This window comes from Accipiter gentilis, chromosome 16 (genome assembly GCF_929443795.1).
Source record: "Accipiter gentilis chromosome 16, bAccGen1.1, whole genome shotgun sequence".
NCBI classification, from domain to species: domain Eukaryota; kingdom Metazoa; phylum Chordata; class Aves; order Accipitriformes; family Accipitridae; genus Astur; species Astur gentilis.
This window is the reverse complement of record NC_064895.1, coordinates 23,387,401-23,409,833: the sequence shown is the minus strand read 5'-3', so window position 1 is coordinate 23,409,833 and position 22,433 is coordinate 23,387,401. Positions and strand designations below refer to the sequence as shown.

Below are 22,433 nucleotides of genomic sequence, written 5' to 3'. Positions count from 1 at the left end.
TGCCCTGCCAACAAATCCCTGATTTTATTAATTATGTTATTAATCATACGTTTACTTTACTCTCTTGTACTGTTTTTCCTGTCTTTATCATAGTACTTAATTCCTCTATAGCATGCCTGCATCTTTCCAGAAATCTCTTAATCTGGAAAACTTTCCTTTTCACGGCAACTCACAAAATGTTCTGAAAGATCTGAGAAGATTCATTTCAAAGTTGATTGTTACATCGTTCAACCCTTAAAAGCAACATGTAATTCCAAAGAACCTCACAAAATTTGGGTGAGAGGTACACTATGAGGTACACTACTTAAGAGTGGCACTGGTTCCTGGATTCCAGTCTCACCAGTTGCTGGCACCTGAACGTATGATCCACCAAGGCCCCTCTATTTCCCGCACTTGTTCCTCCCCAAATCACCTAAATCTCTCTCTTTCCCCACCTTTGGTTCCTCCCCTAAACATTCCATAGTAAATCCTGTGCAATCCTAAAATGCTCTTTGCCTGCATCCTATAAAGTGCAGCACACCCCCAAGGCAGTAACCCCCATAGTCCGGGAGAGCTGCTCCCAAGACTCACCTTGATGAGTTTCACGCCTGGCCCCGGGGGCTGATGGCTCTGCTGGGACAGCCCTGGGAAAGGCCCCAGCCTTTGATGGGCTGGTGGCCCCTGTGATGAGTAGCTGGGCTGGGTATTCTTTGCTCTTCCCCACCATTGTCTCCCTCTTGGCATGCACATGAGCTGTTATCACATAACCTAACAACACGTACCCCATGACATGTTTCTAGCACCTAAAACTGAAAGCTTTGGAAAAAAATGCATTTATAGCAAATGCAGTAGGGATACCAGCCTACTGGGATTCGACTGGCTTCTTGGCTTGCATTAAAACATGAGTGTGGAGAAACAAATGCATCTGAAATGAACTTGCAGCTCTGGTTTACCAAGGTATTATTTACTAATTACAGCATAAGGATTGCAAATTGCAACAAATAACCTTGCTTAATGCCACTACTCTGTTACTGTCAGCACTTGAAACTTATGAAATTTATGGGTACTTGAATGTTTCTGCCTGCCTGCACTGCAGTTAGGTTTTGCAAGTAAAACTCTTGTGTCTGCTCAGCAGTTGGCAAAATATTATTTGCCATAATTCAGTCTGCATGAGTCAGCACTGCCTTCCTTCACAACACATTCTGGCCTGTCCGGAAATCTATTTTCTCTATGGTTACATAGATGTTCTATAAATCTCAGAATAATTTCAGTATGGTTAGCCAAACGAGCCTTTGCCACTCTTCAAACAAATGCAGTCCAGCTCGCCATCCCCTACAAAATAATATCTGTGCTTGGCAGGGACAAAGTTGGGAGATAAATATTTTATTTTATACAGCTATTAAGTAGCAGAAAATCCTGCAAATGAATACAGTAGCATGTACCATTTGTTGTTTTAAGAACTGTGTGGGTTTCTGGCTAAGAATCTAAACCAGCATCTCCAGAAGTACTATTTTTGATGCAGTGTGTGCTTTGTGCCTTCTATACCTTTTTGATAAATTATCACTGAGAATCAACATCAGAAATACACCACCCCTGTTGTGTTAGGCGTGGAAAGTAAATATTAACTTGTCCCTTTGTTTATCCCATTGCATTTTGTGCCTCCAGGTTTAAATAAAGACCTAGGCTAAAGACAGTATCTAGTCTTTGCTCAAAAGGAAGAAAATGGTTGAATACTGATGTAAAAATGAAACCTGGCAGCATCATTGCTTCTGTATTAGCTGAAGGAAAAAGAGGAGGCACAAAAGGAAATTTAGCATGAATAAGAGTTGAATCTAATAAAGGGGTCAGAGCTGTCACTCATCACATAGGTGTGGCTGTTCCTAAGTAGTTCTTTATAGCTGGGACAACAAACTGGACTCTCCAGATGAGGAAATGCCTCTCATTAGCAAGAAAAATTAAGCAGGACACCACATGAGGAACCTGTGCAGATCACTATGCTGCAATTACTGCTTTTTGACCATTCAGAAATAGTTGTTGCTTTACTTCACGTTCCTTGATCCCTGAACTGTACACAAAGCATGACTTATTCTTGGCAGTAATTGAGTTCTGGTGTTCGTTTATGTCCTGGCTTAACTTTATATGATTTAAACATACCCTCGCAGAAACATGTCTGTCAACAAGCTTAGACACTGCCTGGTCAGAGGGCTTGGATAGGGAGAATAAAGCATTCTCTTCTGATGTGTTTTCCTGCAGCACAGCAGAGAAAATAGGCAATATTATGGAATAAACTGAGAGCAGGGAAGAAGTCATATTACCTACTGCTGCTCAGTTCAGGCTAAGCAACTTTATTCATGATCTCATGCTATCAGTGGAGATCTTCCCTTATTGCTCCAAAGATAACAAAATTGCCTGTAGCAGGAAATTGAGGACAGAGTACAGGTAATGATTAAAAAGTAAAGCCTTAATGTGAAAATTTAGTTGCTTTTAATAGTTATAGTTTCTCCATCTACATTATATCTTGTTAGCTTTTGCTGTTGTATGTTGGTTTTGGTTAAGATATGACAAGGATGTGCAGGATAGTAAATGATAACATAGTAATACTAGAGGATGAGACATTGCTTATAGTAAAACCTTTTCTGTTTCTCCCACGCATTTCATCTTAATTGGTCTCTTCTGGGTAGCTGCTGTGCTGCAACCCTGCCCCTCTATCTGGAACAAGTCTCTATGCTATCATACCATCGGTTTCTTCTCCTTTCAGCTGTCTTTTCTATTATTCATCAGTTATTATTGAGTAATTTCCCTTACCTTAATGGCTTTCTGAGACAAACAAATTAACTCCTGCAGTTTTAAGTTGCTTTGCCACTGTCCACTCCTTGCTAGAAGGGTACTAACTGCCACTAAGAGGGGCCTTCTGTTTCACCTGGTACTTGACATCAGCCCCCAAAACTGCATGCTGAAGCTTGCAAAAAGCACTCTCCCCAAACCCCAGGATGCCCAAAGGCAGCATCTGCAACAGTGCCTTTAGAAACTCCACCTTCATAAAAGTAGAATGTTTTTCTTTTGAACCTCCTTCAAGCAGTAGTCAAACTCTGAATGGAAACAAATTTCATTCTAGCAGAGAATGAAATTCTTCATTTTAAAGAAAAGGTAATGCAGTTACTAATTAAAACAAAAAATTTAGATATAGTAGATGTAACACTAGTTTGTGCCTCAGACATAACTAAAAAACCATGTTTGTAAGGGTCTGCTCAGGTTGGGTAAGAGTTAGTTCAGCTTCACTTTAAGGATGCATTTTTTTATAGCTCTCACTAAACTTTGGAGGTCTACATGCTCCAGTTCCAAGGAAGAGTGAGTGACTGACTGAGGGGCTGCTGTATTCAAATGTGTCTTCACAGCAGCCTGTGAGTCCTGCTTCTCTTCCTGCTAATTAATTAATCTTGCAGATATTTATTGTTCTAATACCTCTGATTAGCTCTGGTTGTTTGTGGTAATGCAGATGAAACAGCATTCAGTTTGTCTAGAATAAGAATACATAAAGCTTTGATATGTTAATTTTTTACATAAGGTTTTCTCTCTAGGGAGTCAGCTGAATTCTGCATTCTCTCCAACTTCTCTCTTCCCAGGCAACAAAGCTCGCAGTATTGCCGGTTTTCCTGGCTTCAGTTTTGTATCAAAGGAGGTATTAGGCAGCATCTGTAGTTATCTCAAGATGAGGTACATTGCTGCTTTTCTATAGGGATCTCACATAACATTACTAACGCAGATGGGTCCTTCACCGTACATATTTACAGAATCAAGTATCCCAATGTCCTTTATACACTTCCTGCTTTGTGCACTTTGTCACCTCAAAGGCAATGGCTAAGCACTATGTTTGGTTGTCATTTTTTTAAAGTAAGTTCAATAACTTATCTTCAGATGGCAGTATGTTTTCAGGCAGGAGTAGAGAAGCAATTTGGGATTTTTTCAGTGTCATATAAGGGGTCTCATTCCCAGTAGTGAAGAAGGCATATGTATCTCCTTTCATATGCACAGACTGGCAAATCTGCATATTAAAAAAAAAAAAAAAAGCCACTATTGACTTTATTTGGCATCTGAATTATCTAGTGTGGGGGGAGAGGAATGTTTAACAGTAAGAAAACAAGATATATCAAAATATGTAATTAATTGCTGTAAACATTGTTAGGGTACAAAGTTGCATGTACTGTTCTAAGGTGGTATTCAAAGCTAAGATGTTACAGCTTCCAGGTATCTCCCTTGTTTCTGCAGGAGTTTGCAACAGAGGCAATGGAGGCAGCAAAGCAGGTGATGAGAGTCCCTAAAGGTCATATTCTAGCCTAGCCATAGGTTTAAATAGTTGCAGAACTGTATATAAAATTAAAATCAACTAAACATACATTAAAACTCAGCCCCTGTGTGATTCATCTTCCCTTCGATCATGTGCACAAAATGCATGCTGTACCACATACCCGGCCCCCGGCACCGCTTCCCAACTCTCCCCACCTTGGTTTTCTGCATGGCCTTTTGGCCAGTGGGACAAATGTCACACAGTACATGGCCCAAGTCCGTTTGCTTGGTGGGACCTGGTGGTAACATCAATTATGGAAGAAAAGAGCCATGAGGTTCCTTGAGAAGACACCTAGTTCAATGTTCAATGAATGTATTTACCGCACTCCTCACAGGTATCTGTCTAACCTGTTCTTAGAGACTTTTCTTGATAGATTTTTCCACCGCCCTTCCCAGTACTTAACTACTGTAATCAGTAACCTTATCTTTTTCTTCCTATCAGAAGTAACGTGTTTATCTGGTTTGTTGTTATCTCGATCCAATCCTCACTACAATAGCCTTTATGAATCTGTAGACTGTTACGTCTGATGCAAGCACTTATCTTCAATCCCAAGCAGGCTGTAGGTGTTGCCTACACAACAAAGTCACATTTAGAACTATGTTATATCACTATAATGTGTACTAAATGTATTAAGGACTGCGTTTTAAGAGACATTAGAAAGTTATTAAAATGAAAAATGTCAGATGAGAGACTTTTTAACTGGCCTCCAGAGGAATCTGTTCTCGACCCAGGGCTGCTCTGTTATCTCAGTCAATTATTTGGAATTAAATGAAGCACTGCTCATGAAATCTGCAGATGCCTTCAAAACAGCCCAAGGCCACCTGGGCTGGGGGCCGCTGAGTGATTTAAATCACAAAGTCAGCAAGTGCCCCTTGAACAACATGTGTTTTAATCCACCTACATGGCAAATATCTATGCATCAAAGACAAGGTTGCTGGCTGTGCATGGGAACAAAAATACAAAGCATGCTTTTGGGCCGGGAGCAAGGAAGGAAAATAGTGTCTTCAAAAGCATTGGATCAGATGAGGGCTGAGGAGATCACGAGGGATAAATGCATGAATGCAAGCTGCCAACGCCGTGTGGCAGCTGTAACAGCAAATGCTAACGTTAGATGTCTAAGCAAAAATACTGAAGAGTAGTATGTGCTAGTATGTGGCTATGACCATTACATGGCACAGTAACGTGACTATTCTGGAGTCACGATGAATGATAAAAGGTGTAACAAACTGGAAGGGCTCATTAAGAACCCAGAAGAACGAGTCAGTGGAAAGATCTGCTCTGTATGAAGGTGGTATGTAATTATCTACACAGCAAAAACATAGCAGAAAGGTGCTGTAGTCTCCTGTACATAGCAAGATCCACTCACTGAAGAAGGAAAATGTTTAGTGTTTAAAAATAATGGCATTTTTCATGCCTTTCCCTTCTCTAGGACTCTTTAATTTTTGAAAACGTAAATCCCAGAAACCTTACATATTTCAGTATGCTGAGCAGTGCCTGGCGTGAGCCGAATTTAGTTCCTCGTGCCAGCCGCCTCCTGCCCGGTGCCGCCGGTGAGACACGCTTCCCACTGAGGAGCACCAGCAGGCACTCACAAGGGTACCGTCGTCCCTTTCCTGGGGTGCCCAGCGTGGAAAAATTAGCTTAATCTGGGCGTCCTGCCTGCGCAGAACGGTCAAAGCAGCGGCATTAGCTTTTCAGCTTCCACAAGGAACTAACAGTCGAGATAGGACCGAGATTAGAGTTTGTTACCCTTTTTTTCCTAAACATACAGCTAGAAAACAAAAGAAGAAGTATTTTACGGAGCAGATGGGGAGGCAGCGGTTGGAATCAACAGTGAGAAAAATGTCAGTGAGGATGTGGTAAATTTTCCGTCAGTTAAGGTCTTTAAACGGCAGCTTACTACTTCGCAGGAATCATCCTGCGGAGCACACGGCACCGACCGGCGCTTGCGGCGGGGCTCGCTGCGTGGGATCCCGGCGTCCTGTGCCGCAAAGGTCAGGCCGGGCGACGGTAACAGGTCTGTCTTTCCCACCTCCGGATCCCAGCACTACTCGTTGGCTAGCCTGGGCCAGACCCGGGAGGCGGCACCCCAGGCCAAGGCGACCCTTCGCCGAGGCGCCGGCCTTGCGCCCCAAGCGCCGATGCCCCCCCCCTCACCCGGGGCTGCTCCCCTCGGGATACGGTCGTAGCTCCGCCAAGCGAACGCCGCCTACCCCACGCCCTCGCCCCGCCACTTGCCGGGCGCGGAGCCGGCACCCAGCGGCGCCCTCGGCCCGTGTGCCCGCCGGCCCCGGCTCCCTCCCCCCCCCTCTTCCTTGGCGGGCGGCCCCCGCCTCCGCCGCCATGTTGTGGGGCTGACGCCGCCGCGGGAGGCGGCGGAGGAGGAGGAGGAGGAGGAGGAGGAGGCAGCAGCAGCAGCCCTTGCGGAGCCGGCGCTGACGGGCAGCGCAACAGGTACAAGCGGCGGGGCGGCCTGCGGCTCCTCCGCTCTCGCAGGAGCGGGGCCACCTCCCGACCGGACCCGACCCGACGGCCCCGTCCCGAGGGGGGCGGCCGGGTGAAGTGTGAGGTGCGGGGTGTGTGTGTGTGGGGGGGGGAAAACGAGCTCCGGCGGCGCGGAGCTGTCAGCCCGGCCGCCCCGCGGGGCCCCGCTCCGGGCCCGGGGCGGCGGGGCACAGCCGGCCTGGGCGCTGCCGGGCGGGGAAGCGCCTGCTCCTGCCGCGCTGTAAGCACAGCAGCCGCCCGGGCAGGGGGCGAGCGTGGGGAGGAACGGGAGAGGTTTCTGTTGCGCCAAGCTGCTTTATTTATATCCCCCCCCCCCCCCCGCCTTTGAGGGTGGTGGGGTTTGGGTTTTTCTTTCCTCTTAAAAGTAGCGTTTTGCGTAGGTTTCGCCCTCCTGGAGAGCGGCTGACTTGCACGACTCCCCGGCGAGGCCGTGAGTCCCCCCCTCAGCGGCGGCGGGGCCGGGCGCTGTCCGGGAGCCGGGGCTGGGCAGCGGCTCCCCCTCGCTCCCCGCCGCAGTCCCGTTCCCGGTGTTTCTATGGGAACTGCTCTTCCCGGGAGCCGGCTCCATCGCCGGGCCGTAAAGTTGGGGCGGTGAGCTCCGCGGCTTGTCTCTGCGGGGCGGGGGGGAGGCGGCAGTCCGGGCGGGGCTGACGGTATAGCGCCTGCTGCTAGCGCTGCTGCTCGCCTCGGCTCTGTCACTGCTCTGCGAGGGGAAGAAACACCCGTGTCGGTGCCCAGTCAGCTCACTGTCTGCCCAAGGGAGCGCCCTGGCGAGGTGAGGTAACGCGGACTCGTTAAGGGACGCCGGGTGGTTGTGGGGATGGTGATTTTGTTTCTTGTAGTTACTGTGAAAGCCTTAGAGTTTGGAGAAATTGAACTGGTTTCTGCAGCTGGAGTTTGTAAACTGCTTTGTCGGTAAATAGATTGGCTTTCCTCGGTCTCGGCTTCATGCTGCGGCATGTCGTAGCTCAGAAAATAAAATGGGGCTGAGATAACGTGATTCGGTTCCCTAAACATTAAGATACTATTTTGAGTACATTAAATGGTTTTCATAGCAGTCGACACTTTGACATCTGTCACATAGCAGAACTTGAAAGTAGACGGTGCTTTAGATAGCACCTATGATCTTTAACCTACACTCATAGCGGTTCTCTTAAACGTAAGTTGGAAATTCCCCATCTAAAACACTGGAATGAGAAGTTACAAGCTGCTTGCCCTTGTGTTCAGGCTGCCCTAGCGTTTGCATCTCTCTTTTGGGAACATGATGTTTTTTTAACTTGTTTTTGTTCATGCTTGCCTGTGAAGGCAGCAGCTCCCACGCTTGAATGTGCACAGGAAAACATAAAAAGCATGCGAAGCAGTACAGCTTTGGCGTGGTGTGGATAACATCGGTGGTACACAAAATGCAGCTTGCTTTCAAGAGTTTTAAATTGTTCGTCTGAAATTAGGTTGTAATTCAAAGACTGTAGCTGTAACAAACATCTGTGGCCACTGATGCGACAGTGATGTTTAGAAATAATGAGTATTGGGAACTAATGGGATAAATAGCTAGCTGGGCTTCATTCTTCTACTAAACCTTGTTCATTTTTGTTCTCATGTTTCCGCTCTACCTTCCCTGTTTGGTTTGTCTGTATTTTTTTTTATTCTGACTAAGCTGGGAGGAGCATTCACACCACTATACCTCTGGATATTAAGAGAAACCTTAGTTCAGACTCTAGGCTCCGTATAATATTAAGAGAACCACATGCATCCCTGTAAACATGGATTGAGACTGCTCCATGCTCTCTGTTACACAGAAATTGTGGTCAGATTAGCATCCTAACTCAGGTACCTAAGTTAGATCAAGTGAATATGCTTCTCCATTTAATTACTATCCTGAGGGAATTGCATTTACTTTTTTCTTCTCTGTCTATACAGGATGTAGCGTATGGGATGTATCCCTCACTGAGCTGTTAGCTGCTACTGTAATATAAACAAAGAGTATGTTTCTGTAGCACTAACAATAACAAAAATGCTGTATCTGTGGCTTGTTTGTGCTAATCGCCATATGGGGTTATCTACTGTAGGTGGTTCTGCTATTAGAGCTTTATCTGCTGCTTTTTTTTTTTTTTCACCATTCTTGTTGTGGACAGGGTAAGGTAGGTTAAGGCAGAAGTGACCTGTGAATGATTTTAAACTGTGTTGTTGAGAAGGCTTTATTTATTGAGTTTCAGGTATTACAGTGACTGCGACCATGACAGTTCTTACAGTAGGTTTATTTACAGATATTTCTTTAATATTGAAAAGTGAATTAATTTCATGCCATAGCAAAGTAGCAGCTATGAAAAATGAAGCTAAGTTCTGTAGGTGATAGTAATTCTTCATTGAGCTACTCATCTGGAGCTGGTGGGGAAAATGGGACAGGATTTTGAAAGTGAAAGGTAATCTATGTCTTTTGCATGGGGCATTATCAAAAAGCTTCACACCCCTTTAAAAGAGGCGTCTGTCAGGAAAAGACCTTGTGATTAGCTCCTGAAGAGCAGTGGAGTCCAGGTCATTAGTTCCTGTTGCAAATTGAGACAGAGGTCTCTGGCCTGAGAGATACCTCGTTAATTAACAGTCTACAAGTCTACAAGTAAATTCTCTGCTCTTACCTCAAAAGATTAAGTTTGATCAGCATGTAAAATTTGAGAAGAGACCATTTCATGAGATTTTCTTTTTAAGTCTAGAGTTGTTCTCTTTGCCTTTTTAAAACTGGTTCAAAAGTTGGACATGTTTCCTTTCAGGTGAAAATAGGCCAGAAATGAACATTAAAAGTAAAGATCTCCAATATCTCAGTTTTTAAAATAGCTTTTAACTGCTTCCATTTGCTTTTATTTACCTAAAATGTAGTCATAGAATAATTTAGTTGGAAGGGACTTCTGGAGATAACTGGTCCAACTCTCACTAAAAGCACAGCCAACTTAGAGCAGGTTGCTCAGAGCCATGTCTGGTTGTGTTTGGACTACCTCCAAGGGTGGAGATCCCACAACCTCTCTGGGTAGACCTCTCCAGTTTGGCATCCAAACTTGGTCAGAGTGCATCCCATCCTGTTGCCCAGATTGTCAGTGAAGACACTGAACAGTATGTGCTGTGGTATCAACCCCTGAGGAACATCATTAGTTCCAACCAGATGGATTTTGGACTCCTGATCACAGCCCTTTGAGTCCACTGGTCAAGCTAGTTTTCCATTCAGTTTACAGTCAACCTATTAAAACTGTATTTCACCATTTTGGCTCTAAAAATACTGTGGGAAATGTTGTTGAAAGCCTTCGTAAAGTCACAACAAGCTGCTCTGCCCTTGTCCACAGAGCAGGTCATCTCAACACAGAAAGCTATAAGATGTGTCAGGTGTGGTTAGTCCTGGGTAGGTGCATGCTGGCAGTTTCCCATCATCATCTTGTTCATTAAGCATCTGTAGGTGGTTCCCAGGAGGATTTGCTCCATAATCTTTCCAGGGACTAAAGTCAGACTTAGCAGCCTTCTGTTTTGTTGAACTGTCCCTCTTGCCCTTCCAGAAGATGGGTGTGATGTTTGCCTTTTTCCAGTTGTCAGGATCCCTGACCAGTCACCAAGACCTTCCAAAAACCATAGAGCTTGGTCTTGCAATGACATCAGCCAGTGTTCCTGGCAGCGCTGGTGCTGTGACTTGTTCCATATATGTGTATGCAACTGCTACATTTCCTTGTTTTCAAGTTACTTTATTTTGACTTCCAAAAGCTGCTTTCAGTTCAGTGTAATGCTACATCTCTTGGCAAGGTATATTAGATGATGGATCCTGCCATGTTTTTAAGTTTTGGGGGGAAGCTTGACATAAACATAGTCCTTTTGTGAAAATTGTGAGAGGAGTATAGGTTGTTGACTTTGTGAATTTGTGGTGTTGCTTTTGGATTGGAGGGCTCATTTCGTGTGGCTGAATGATGTGGGAAAGTCAGTGACCTTTCTTTATCTTTCTCATCTTAAGTGATGACTGGTGATTATAAAGATAACAAAGATAATGTAGAACTAATTAGAAAATTCTCTTTTTTTATGACTGACCTATTTCAAGCACTATCGTTTGTCAGTAAAACACTTAACACAAAGTGTACTTGGAGGTTCAGAGGCTGACCCTAGGTATGGGGTGAAATAAGGTAGTTACTGTATTCTTTTTAGCTTTAAAAACACATTATCACCCCTGAACTTCACCTTCTAAAATTGCATGTTCCTTGCTTACCCTGGTTGGTGAAAGATGATGCAACAGACTATTTTGGGGGGAAGCACTCTTGTTAGAGTGCCTGATCAGATTTTTGGAAGTGCTAAGCAGCTGTTTTAAGTGATCCCACAATTTTCAAATGCTTAGTTGCAAATGTTGCAGGTGCCTGAATTACCTCTGGAAATCTGTTTCTGAATCCTGATCAATATAGAACTGGGAGGCTTATCTCTACATGTTGGTTCAAGTTCCTTTCAGTGACCAACCAATGTAAGCTGAAATTTTAAGCCAGCTGTGAGCAGTGCCACTGGTGAAGCCTTGTTTTCTGTGGTGTTGGCTGTCTGAATCTAATCAGATGTAAGCTTTTGTTGAAGTTTTTCTCATGGGCAGTATGTTTAGAACATCTTTCAGCCATGTAGATTCTCTGGTGTCTAATATTGGTATGCAAATGTACAGCAGTCTTTCTCGTTAATGGGGGCAATAAGTTTGGTAGTGTCTTCTCTGTTTGGTCGCCTATTTTCATGAATCTTGTAGGCAGTTAAGATCTTTGCGAAGTCCACCCTTCTGTTAAGTTTGGTTCATGTTGGATGATGGGATTCATCAAAGTACATATTAACTACTTGTGCCTCATACCCTTAGAAAGCTAAGCTAAGAATTTAAGCATGCTGGTTACTTGGTTACTAGGATGTTACTCCTTTCATTGAAGATCTTGCCCATAGGGATTTTTTTTTTTTTATTCTCAGATTTATTTAAGTCTTTCTCTAGAAAACAAGACAGGTAATTTTATTTCATGAGGCGTCTTTGATTCTTCTTACATCCACACATACTTTGTTTTATTGCGTATTGCAAGACTGACTATACAGAGACTGTAGTAACTTGTTTTTCTGGTACTGTTGTGGCATTAGCACCAAACATTCAAAAGGTGAGGAACAGGTCACATACAAATCATAAAGTAAAAGTGGAGCTTATGAAATGTCATTTTCTTCAAATTCAGAATGTTTAAGACTTTGTAAGTATAGGAACACAGCCTGGCCAGGTTGGTTACTTGGATCCTAGAGTTAAAGTAATGAAATGAACATTAATATATAGATGAGCCCAGTGTTGTGTAACTCTTATTTTCAGAACACCACATGAAATTCAAATGATGTAACATGATGACAGTAGCAGCGCAACACACTGGAGTTACCTAATAAAGGACAATTACCTGAGTACTATTTTTAAACATTTTTTGCAGTTACAGATAGTTGAAAAAACATGGTTGATCCAGATAAGTCACAGCTGCTTTGCAACTGCGATTCTGAGAGCAGCCAGTTTGACTTGAGACATTTTGATATGGGATGTTGTTGCTTCAGCTTCGGAAGTAGCAGATAATAATTCTGAGCTGGGTCTTCTAGTGAAAATTTTCAAGGTTGATGCAAGTGGAGCTTGTGAAATGCTGTGGCATCAGTTGTGAGTGATATCTGCAGCTAGTGATTCAACAGCATACACATGAAGTAAGGGAAGAACAGGAAATGGGAGTTATTCTTCTTTGTTTCTAAAAATACTACAACTGGAATGCAAAAAAAATGACCTATTATGGCTATACTAATAAATGTGTCAAAAATCAGAGCTAACTTAAATAATACTTTCAGCCTTATCTTTCAAAGGTCAAGAAGAATTTTACTAATCAAAATCTAAAACTCCCTTGCTTTTTCCACTGCACTCTTAGTGTAGTCATAATATTATGAGTTTCTTAAGGTAGGACAAGTGTCTTTCTAACTGAGATACATTTCTGCTTACAGGGACTTCACATGACATTGAGATATGTGACTAAACCAGGTATAATTGGTTCCCTAAGTTCATGAAATTCATTTGCAGTGGTCAAAACATGATTACTGTCTACTGTTAGAACCCAGTGTTGAAGGTTAAGAGACCAAATTTCAACTGGATGCTTTGAAGAACTGTTCTTGGTAATATAGTGTGGACAGGACTTGTGGCTGAGAGCGTGGTCAGAGCAGGAGGCTTCAGCTGGGGCAGGTGAGAGGTGCTGTGGCTATGCTGCCTGGGTCCAGCTCAGGACCAGCATGCCTCCCGGGCCTCCTGTACTGGGCAGGATCTCTTGGACCTCCATTACACCCACGGTTTTCTATCTTGCTTTGGGGAATGCATTTTTACGCATCTGTTGCCCATCCAAAATAATGCTACCTAGTTAATTTTTCTTGTTTTGACTGCCAAAGCTGATTTGCTGCTTCTCCCGTGAGGTTTTCTTGGTTTTTGTTTCATCAAAAATAAACTACATTTCTTGGCTTTAAAGGCCTCTTGTGGCCTGTCTCCTCTCTGCTTGTCATCTCATTCAATTTTGAGAAGTTAAGCCTATGATGGTTTTGTGCACCCGCCCAGCTTGAAAGCAGATACCTAAAATGTAAATCCAAGTCTCGCTGAATGTTTTACCTTCATTAGTTTTACAAATAGTGAAATACTGTTCTCTGCTGTGCATAGAAGATTGGCCACATACTCTGTATCTTCTGTTTTATTCTTAGCTATAGCAGTCCATTAGATGTTCTGTATGTTTTGCACTGTTATCTGGGACTGAAAGCTGAGCAACAAGTTAAGTAACAGCTCCTGTATCATAAAGAGAAGGTAATCTAAGAATTCTTCTGTTAGGTGGGTTTTTTTTTTTCTCTGTTAGGAGGCAGATTTTGCTTGTGCTTCTGATAGAAGGACAGGAGGGGGCTCAAAAATTTCCTCTAAGATGGCAAGACTTCAAACGGATAAGCTCTTAGGTAATATGCTCTGAATGTTTCCAGTCATGGTTGAAGTCAGAAAATAATGGAAAGAAGAGAAAACTCATCAAAGATTTATGTTTCATCTAAGTCCACGTTGACGTAAATTAGGAGTTGCAGTGTGGAAGTGGAGAACTGTAGGTTTCAAGGTGTGTGGACCTCACCAAACAGCATATTGGGGCTCTTGCACAGTGCTTACAAATCATTAGATGTGAGAATTGACGTGTCTCAAAACAGGATCTAGAAAAAACAACATATGGAGTGGGGAGTCATGTAAATTAGCAAGTAGGAAGCAAAAAAGACGTCTATTTTAAGTTACCGCCCATTCAGGAGCAAGTGTATCTCACTCAGCTCTCTGGAAAGGTTATGATATGCAGAAAGGTTATGATATGCAGCCTGGAGTTCCTTCTCGAAGGTAGAAGCTCAGAGCCCCTTAAAAAAAGAATCTTATAAATAATCCACCCTCTGCTTTTTTCTTTTTTTCTTTTCCTTTTTAAGCAAAGCAAGCAGAGGTGGTGATGTCTGCCAGTGTCTTGGATCAGGTTAGTGAATGTATTCTTCCAGGGCGTGACAGAGCTGGGTTCAATTCCCATCTTTTCCTGAGGAAGTTCATGTATGCATCTCCTGGGAGAAGGGCCAGGGAGTTAAACAGTGAGCTTCCTGAAGTGGGATTCTCATTCCCTCCTTCAGAATTTCTTCTTCTTCGCAAAGAAGAATCAAAGCTGGAGGGGCATGGACAGAGAGGGACCTGCGGCTGTCTGGCTCAGTGGAAGAGAATTTCATGTAGGAGGTTGAAGTCCTGAGTTGACGTTACTATTCCAAACACCGTGCATGGGTTTCCTTAAACAACTGTGCAATAAAATGTGGGAAAGCCTTCTCCTAGGAGGAAGGAAAGATCTGTTTCAATCTCCAGCAACAGAGGAGAGAGCTGAACTGGGTCTTGATATTTTGAATGAGTGCTTTCACAGCTGAGCAGCTGTGTAAGAAACAGAGTAAACCCATCAATACTGAGCACACAATTATGTTTTTTAAAAATAAACAGAGATTCTTGTATTTTGTGTGGCATCCATTTTGCATGGTCAGTATATTCAGAAAGCCTGTTAGTCGGGCAAGGTGGGCAGAAGGATATTTGTCAGAAAAAAAATATTTTTTGTGTTCTGTCTTAATCACTGTTTGGAAGCAAGTTGCTCTGTAACAGTGAGCAAGGAAGGGACTTCATACCACAGGGTTAAGAAGAAAAATATTTAACGTTTTTATTTTTTTTTCTTGAAATGTCAAAATATTAATTTGCAGTACTCTTATCCACAGTAACGGAGGGGAGCAGGAAGAGCTAGCGATCTCCTAGCTACCCGGATTGACTTCTTCATTTTGTTACTGATGTCATTCATTTGTTATCAGAGTGGGTGGACTTTGTGAAGCTGGCCACAGTACATTTTGAAAAGGCCATGTCACTGTGTATAACTCCACTGTATAAAGAAGATAAATTCTTGGCCTGCCAATATGTTGTGTTGTTTTTCTTTTATTGTTTTTAATCGGTAAACTTTTCTACCAATATGCCTTGAACAAAGAGAAGTTGTTGTCTGTGCTGCTTTATAATGCCTTACTAATGCTTACTATTCTCCGATTTTCAAGCGGATATTCCAAAAAAAGCACAGAACAACTACATGGGCTGTTAGGCTGTCACTGTTTGATTTGCAAGTACTGAGTAGTCTTTTGTGTTGTCCAGATCTACAGGTGTTGCAAAGAGTAAATCGGTCAACTAGTGCTGCAATCTCTGTCCTTGCTAATTGGTTCTTACAGCAAAAATCTGCAATGTATCTTCTTTCTGTCCTTGAGAAAAGCAAAAGACTACTAGTGTGTCCACACAGGCTGCTTCTGTGGTATTTGCTTTATTCCAGTTAAAACTGGTAGGACAGAGCCTGATGCACCAGACCTTCATTCCTACTAAAACTGTGTGGCTGTGTTTTTTTCTGAAAAATATTTTGAAAAAAAATTGATTAAAGTATAAACATTAACAAAGATTGTGGTAAGGCTGTTCTTCATAAAATGGCAATATGCCTATGATGGAAAAGAAAGTTTTTCTTTTCCCTTTCTCCTGCAGTCTGCCCAGCTCTAATGTTTTCTAATGCTTTCAGCATGGTTGTAAGGTTCCCTCTCCTTCTTGCAATCTTGTCATTTCTTCTCTCAACTTGTATCAACTGTAAGGAACACTGAGAAAGGGAGCAGAAGTTGCAGTTTGGCAGGTCAGTTTGTGAAAACAATTAGTGCTTTAAACATTGGGACTACTCAGATGGTTTGTTTACAAGAACTTGCTGTTCTGCTATTTAAACCTAACATCCAAGTTTTCCTGTTTTCACCCTAAATGGCATCAGGGCTTAGTCTACAGTGTTCACCAGGATGTTTGATCCTGTTTTGTTACAATGTGGATCTGGTGCTGTGGATGCCACAGTTTCTTGCAAGGGGTAACTGAGTTCACCAAGCACCTCTCCTATAACATTTTGCAGAGACAAATCATTTTCTGTGAGATATTCTGGTTGTGATGGCCATTTTTCCATCTATATCTTCTGTTTGGGATACTAGTTATAGTCTTTTCTTGAGTTTTTTTTTTCTTCAGTAAATGTTTTTGTGTGGCATTGGGTTTCTCTGTAGTATTGTGTAATAAGGTTCTTTGGAAATTTACAGCTTTCACCTCGATTAATGATTGAAAGTTATCAGAGTTATTCTAAAAAAATGTAAGTTTGGCCTAAAGCAAGAATATTTTGCTGAGATTTCCCTTGGTAAATAAATGGTGCACACCTGTATCCTAAAGGTACAAGGTACTTTTACAGATGGCGACTAGAGCAACTTTATTTGGAATTTGTTAAAATAAGCTGCTTTTAACGTTGATATGTGCATAATATCCAAGCCTTTGGGGTGTGCTGTGGAAACGTAGATGACGGAATACTTGTTGAGGGCAAGCTGCATTCTTTGGGAGGGATTGTTTCCACAGACCTTTGAAAAATATGTGTAGACTTTGAGTTTACTGGGCTGTTTCCTCCTTCCCTAAAAAATTGAATGAGGGGAAATTATGTTGCAACGATGCTTTTATTTTTGCTTTTTTTTACCTCTCTGTGCAACTTCAGAATCTGTCACCAGAGAAGCATGTGTGCTTGGTGTAACCCTGGTGTCTGGATGAAACGGATATGTGCAAAGGGATAGAATGGGGTCTCAGTGCTGGTGTGATATGAAATCTTGTAAAAAACACATCTATGATTCCTGGTTGCTTCTGTAAGGTAGTAGTTATCAGTATTATTTGAGGGTGTTAATGTAGGAGGTTTTTGGTGCCTTTCAGGTCTAGTATTTTAAAATATGACAAGATCTGCCTATAGACATTAATAATGAGATGGCAGAGCTAAATCATGATTTAATCACATCACATTGGTGTAATGTACTCTTAGTATAGATCTGTTGGGCAGTTCCCTCTTGGTTTTGGACCTTGGTTTTGCATCTACATGGCAGTGCCTGGTGCAGACTTACGAGGCTGGGTCAGCCCAGGCTTGGGAAATTCAGGGAATTTTCAGGTATGCTGAAAAAACCTGTGCTGATAATTTGGGCCGAGCTGGTCATTATTTTTGAGAGTGCTGCACTGGAACAGAGTATCAGTGTGGTATTAGAAACATCTGATCTCTGACTCCTTCTTTTGAGAGGACAGATAATGGTATGGATGATAACTTGGCTCTGCTGTATTCAGTGTCTGACTACGGTTTCCAATTCTGCTTGATGTGAGCTATGAAACTTCTGTAACCACAGAATCACAGAATGGTTTGGGTTGGAAGGGGCCTTTAAAGATCATCTAGTCCAAACCCCTGCCATGGGCAGGGACACCTTCCACTAGACCAGGTTGCTCCAAGCCCCATCCAACCTGGCCTTGGACACTGTCAGGGATGGGGCAGCCACAACTTCTCTGGGCAACCTGTTCCAGTCTCTCACTACCCTATTCATAAAAAAAAATTTCTCCTTGTGTCTAATCTAAATCTACCTTCTTTTAGTTTTAAACCATTGCCCCTTGTTCTGTCCCCACAGACCCTGGGAAAAAGTCTCTCTCCATCATTCTTATAAGCTCCCTCCAAGTATTGCAATAAGGTTTGCCCGGAGCTTTCTCTCCTCCCGGCTCAACAACCCCAGCTCTCCCAACCTTTCCTCACAGGAGAGGTGTTCCAGCCCTCTGACCATTTTCACAGCCCTCCTGTGGACCTGCTCCAGCAGGTCCATGTCTGTCTTACGCTGGGGACCCCAGAGCTGGATGCAAGACTCCAGGTGGGGTCTCACAAGAGCAGAGGGGGGAGAATCATCTCCCTCGACCTGCTGGCCACGCTTCTTTTGATGAAGCCCAGGATAGAGAACACTTGTCTTACACATTAGTGAAGGGTAGTTGCCTGTATATGTAGCTGTCGGTAACAGTGGGCTGGAGTTACCCCAGCTGATGAATATGAACAAGGAACACGTGTGCTCCGTAGACACAGAGCTTTCATAAATAGGAAGGACCCTCACCAAGCTAACATGAGGGCTTTGACCTCAAATTTTTTCAGATGAAATTAATTTTAAAATACGGTATAGTTGAGACTCTAGGGACATAAAAACGTGGGAGAGGGGGTTTACACATTTTGTGTGCGTTCAGCTGCCTGGGTTACTTCTCCCACTCACTGGTCAGCAGTTGGGAGTTCAGAAAGCTCAGTCTACATGAGCCATTTCAGTCAAACCAAAGACGACAGTCTGACTTTCTCTGTAGCTGTAAGTTGGGTGAAGTATTTTAAAAATAGATCTTAAGATTTTGGGCCATAAGAGTTAATCAGTTTATTATCAGACTTGTATTGTCTGATAATTATCTGACTTGTATTGTGAGGCCTCACCTTGAGTACTGCATGCAGTTTTGGGCTCCACAATGTAAGAAGGATATAAAAATATCAGAATGTGTCCAAAGGAGGGCAACAAAGATGGTGAAAGGACTAGAGGGCAAGACTTCTGAGGAGCAGCTGAGAGTTTGCTGAGCTTAGAGAAGGAGAGACCGAGGGGTGACCTCATTGCTCTCTACAGCTTCCTCATGAGGGGGAGCGTCAAGGGAGGTTCTGGTCCCTTCTCTCTGGTGATAGGACATGAGGGAATGCTTTAAAGCTTCGTCAGGGGAGGTTAAGATTGGATACTAGGAAAAAGTTCTCCACTGAGAAGGTGGTCATGCACTGGAACAAGCTCCCCAGGGAAGTGGTCATGGCCCCAAGCCAGCTGGTGTTGGTGAAGTGTTTGGACAATGCTCTTAGATGTTTTAACTTTCAGGTTGTCCTGTGTGGGGTCTGAAGTTGGACTCGATGATCCTCATGGGTCCTTCCAACGTGGGGTATTCTGTGGTTCTGTGATTCTACTGTAATTACTCATTTGAAAACCCTAAAAGAGATCTGAAAATAAGAGAAGAAAAAAATATGTCGGACAAAAGATCAAATGTGTAGCCTTTATTCATTAAGACTGTAAATCTAGCACAAGTCACATGCAGGTAGAAATCTCTGTCAACGCAGAGCTCTGCTGAGCTTTGCTCTGTGGATTCTGGGGATGTTCTCCAGCATCCCGCCTCTGTGTCATGGTTTCACATTCTCTTCTAGCTCTCCTTGACGGAACAGCTTTTGCAGAGAAATGTGCTGTAGAAATGTTCAACAACATTGGAAGCAGTTTTGGGGAAGGCTATATATAGATTTCAGGTGTCTTTTGGTAGGTTGCTGGTAAGGCCTAGGAAGAGATGCTGGAAGCAACCTAAAAATACTCCAATTTGTTTTAGAATTTGTGTCTTGGAATAGATCCATGCTTCCTTTTTTCATCTTTCTGCAACTGATACCTAATATCACCCTGAGAGATCATTTGGACTTGCTAATCATTCAATTTACTCTTTTTTATATATATGCGTGTGTTTGTGTGTACACAAATGTATGTATAATGTATATAAAAAAACCTGGAATGTCAAATGTCTTAATGACACTGGTCTGTAATGTATCAGATTTAAAAAAATAAAATAAAAAAAATTGTTCATTCCTTACTGGACACTTATATAAGCGACATAGAGCAAGATAACTTCAGATAAAATACTGTTCTTCATTCACTTGGGGGGGACCAGGTATGCACAAGGCTGAAGTGTACAAATGACCCAGTGAGAATGAATGATTTGTGGCCTATTACAATAGCATGATTTTAGATGTTATTTATAGTATATGTAAATAATAATACAAATAAATATAAACATATAAATAAATATAGTAATAATAATGATGTAAAATATGTAGAGAGGATTGTTAACAACTGATCCCAGACATTTTTATTTTCATTGCAGAAATGTGCAATAGATATAAAAAATGCTCTCCTACCTACATGTGAAACCAGAGTGCTTTCTATTTGTGTGATTTTTGTAATGAGGTGTGCAGGAGTTTCCTTGGAGGGGGAGGGAGTGTGGGGGATGTGATATTTCTGTACTTGATATTAAAATCTGTGGTTGTATTGAGATGTGAAGGGAGGTTTTGGTGCGGGGAGAAGGTTTGGTATCTAAAGAGGGCATGACAGAGGGATATGAGATGTGATTTTGTTGGGTTTTTTTAAATTAAAATAAAAATTTCATTTTTGTAGCTTCATCCTGAACAATAGTTTCTCCATGTAAAGCACAGGATAATGATGTATAAATTTCAGTATTTAACTAAAATTATCTCATCCAAAGCAAAAGCTCACTGCATTGTCTTAGTTGTATGTAAAGCTGTGCTTATGCTTATCCCTCAGATAAGTATTAGTGAATACTTTGCAGTTCTAAAGAATTAATAACATTAATACAGGTACTCTTGAAAGGATGCATACTAGAAAAACAAAGTCTTAGTACTCTGATATTTATTATGAAAATAAATTAATTGAGACCTCTTTAAAACCTGCTTCTTAGTCTGTGCAATAGCTCAAGAGAAGGAATAACTTCATTGTGTTGGTTACAGAAAACTGGCTGACTACAAATTTTTATTAGGACAAGGCATTTTTTCAGAATACATCATGTAAGAGTGTTTTCTTTGTAAATACTGCGTGGAGTAGTGGAATGGATGAATTCCAATAATGATTATTCTTCCACTTTTCTCAGCAGAAGCATTCAGTTACGGAGCTGTGCGTTGCACTTTTTTTATGATACGCATAAATATTTGCCAGGGATAGCTGGAAAAGATCTGCTAGGACCCTGAGTCTGTCCTCCTGCCAGGAGAGGGCTGTTCTCCACGCCATATGCTCTGACATGTTGTCAACTGTTTGTGTACATTATGCAGCAGTTGCTAAACAGTTGGTACTGTTTTCCTTTAAGAATGTGCCACTAGGTTCAGGACTGCACTGCATAACCTATAAAAAAATAGAAAAAAAAAAAATACCCCCACCCCCTCCCAAATGTAAATTCAGCTTGTTCAGCAGCAGCCTGAAGCCCAGCATTGTTTGCTATCGGAAGTGTGAGCTAAAGGGGACAGACATTCCCCCTGCTCAGCGGGAGCGTAGAGCTACGTTTTGCCCTTGTTGCATTATTAATGGCACCATGTTTTTATGTTGCAGATGGCTAAGAGCTAGCAAGGCATATTCAAGACCATGATGGCTCAGTTTCCCACAGCCATGAATGGTGAGTAGCTCGGGTTGGTTTGTTAAGGTAGGGGTGGGAGCGTTTGTCTTTATTATTTCATTTATTTATTTATTTAAATGCTGGGTTTACTACCTGCAGCAGCATTATGGTCAGTGTGCTGCAGATTGCTTCCTGTAGCCTAACTTGTACTGTAAAACTGGGAGAAATTCAGGAGAAGCATTACTGCAGTATAATTTAGAGTACAGATAGGCCTGGAGCATCTAGTAGTCTCAGGTCATTTAAAGGGTTGAGGAATGTGTGACTTGTAGTGTGAATACTGTCTGACTTCAAGTGGGGAATATGCTAAGTAATAGTTGGTTGAACTTGCATACCTTTTCTGTTACGTAATTCAGCACAAAATGTGTTTCATTATAATATATTATGCTATTTATTTTAAACCAAAACATTTGAATGTGTTAAGCAATTTGCTACATTGATGAACGTAATCAGTCTTTCTCAAAAAAAAAGTTAAGAATTTTTCTCTGGTTTCTGTGCTCCATCTACTATAGAAACTTTTTAATTTGCTTCTTGGTGATTTCCTTCCAAAGACATACAGGAGTTGAAACCTTAAAATCGTTTGTGCATGTATGTGTGTGTTGGAGCTCTTTATTTCTAGAGCAAGCTTATTTGTGAAGACACAATTTGCAAATATCTGCTGAGAAATTTGATGTTTACATGTTGTTGTTTACAGAGCTGGCCAAAATGAAAAGGCAAGTATAGGAACAATGCTTTGCACTTCAGATATTCCAGATAGGGAGTATTTCTCCTGATAAAAATAGGGAAATAGATATCAGAAAAAGTATTTCTTAGCTCATTTATCTTTGAAGGTCACTGCAGAACTGGGAGGTCTTTATTTAACTAATTTAGAAAATCGTCACTTCTGAAATAAACTGGGTGAGTAAGGGGAAGTGTTTTTTTGCAGAACAACAACATTCAGATTTCCGATTAAACCTGTTTTACGCATCTGTTTCATGAGTACATAAAATATTT

At 42.2% G+C, this 22,433-nt stretch overlaps 2 protein-coding genes across 8 annotated transcripts in view; one reads left to right on the top strand and one right to left on the bottom strand.

The window, feature by feature from the left end:
- Positions 1-22,433, bottom strand: part of TNFRSF21 (TNF receptor superfamily member 21) — a 1,117,265-nt gene that overhangs the window by 1,035,870 nt on the left and 58,962 nt on the right. The window lies entirely within an intron of this gene.
- The window catches only part of ITSN2 (intersectin 2), an 86,612-nt gene continuing 70,841 nt past the window's right edge, over positions 6,663-22,433 (top strand). For 3 of the 6 annotated variants that reach the window (XM_049818428.1, XM_049818424.1, XM_049818429.1), the window contains exons 1-2: positions 6,663-6,778; positions 21,380-21,443. In XM_049818428.1, coding sequence (XP_049674385.1) covers positions 21,413-21,443 — 31 coding nt within the window. In that variant the 5' untranslated portion in view covers positions 6,663-6,778; positions 21,380-21,412. Of the gene's footprint in view, positions 6,894-7,196; positions 7,610-21,379; positions 21,444-22,433 lie in introns of those variants that run through there. The other 3 variants (XM_049818426.1, XM_049818425.1, XM_049818427.1) reach the window with 3 other exon arrangements.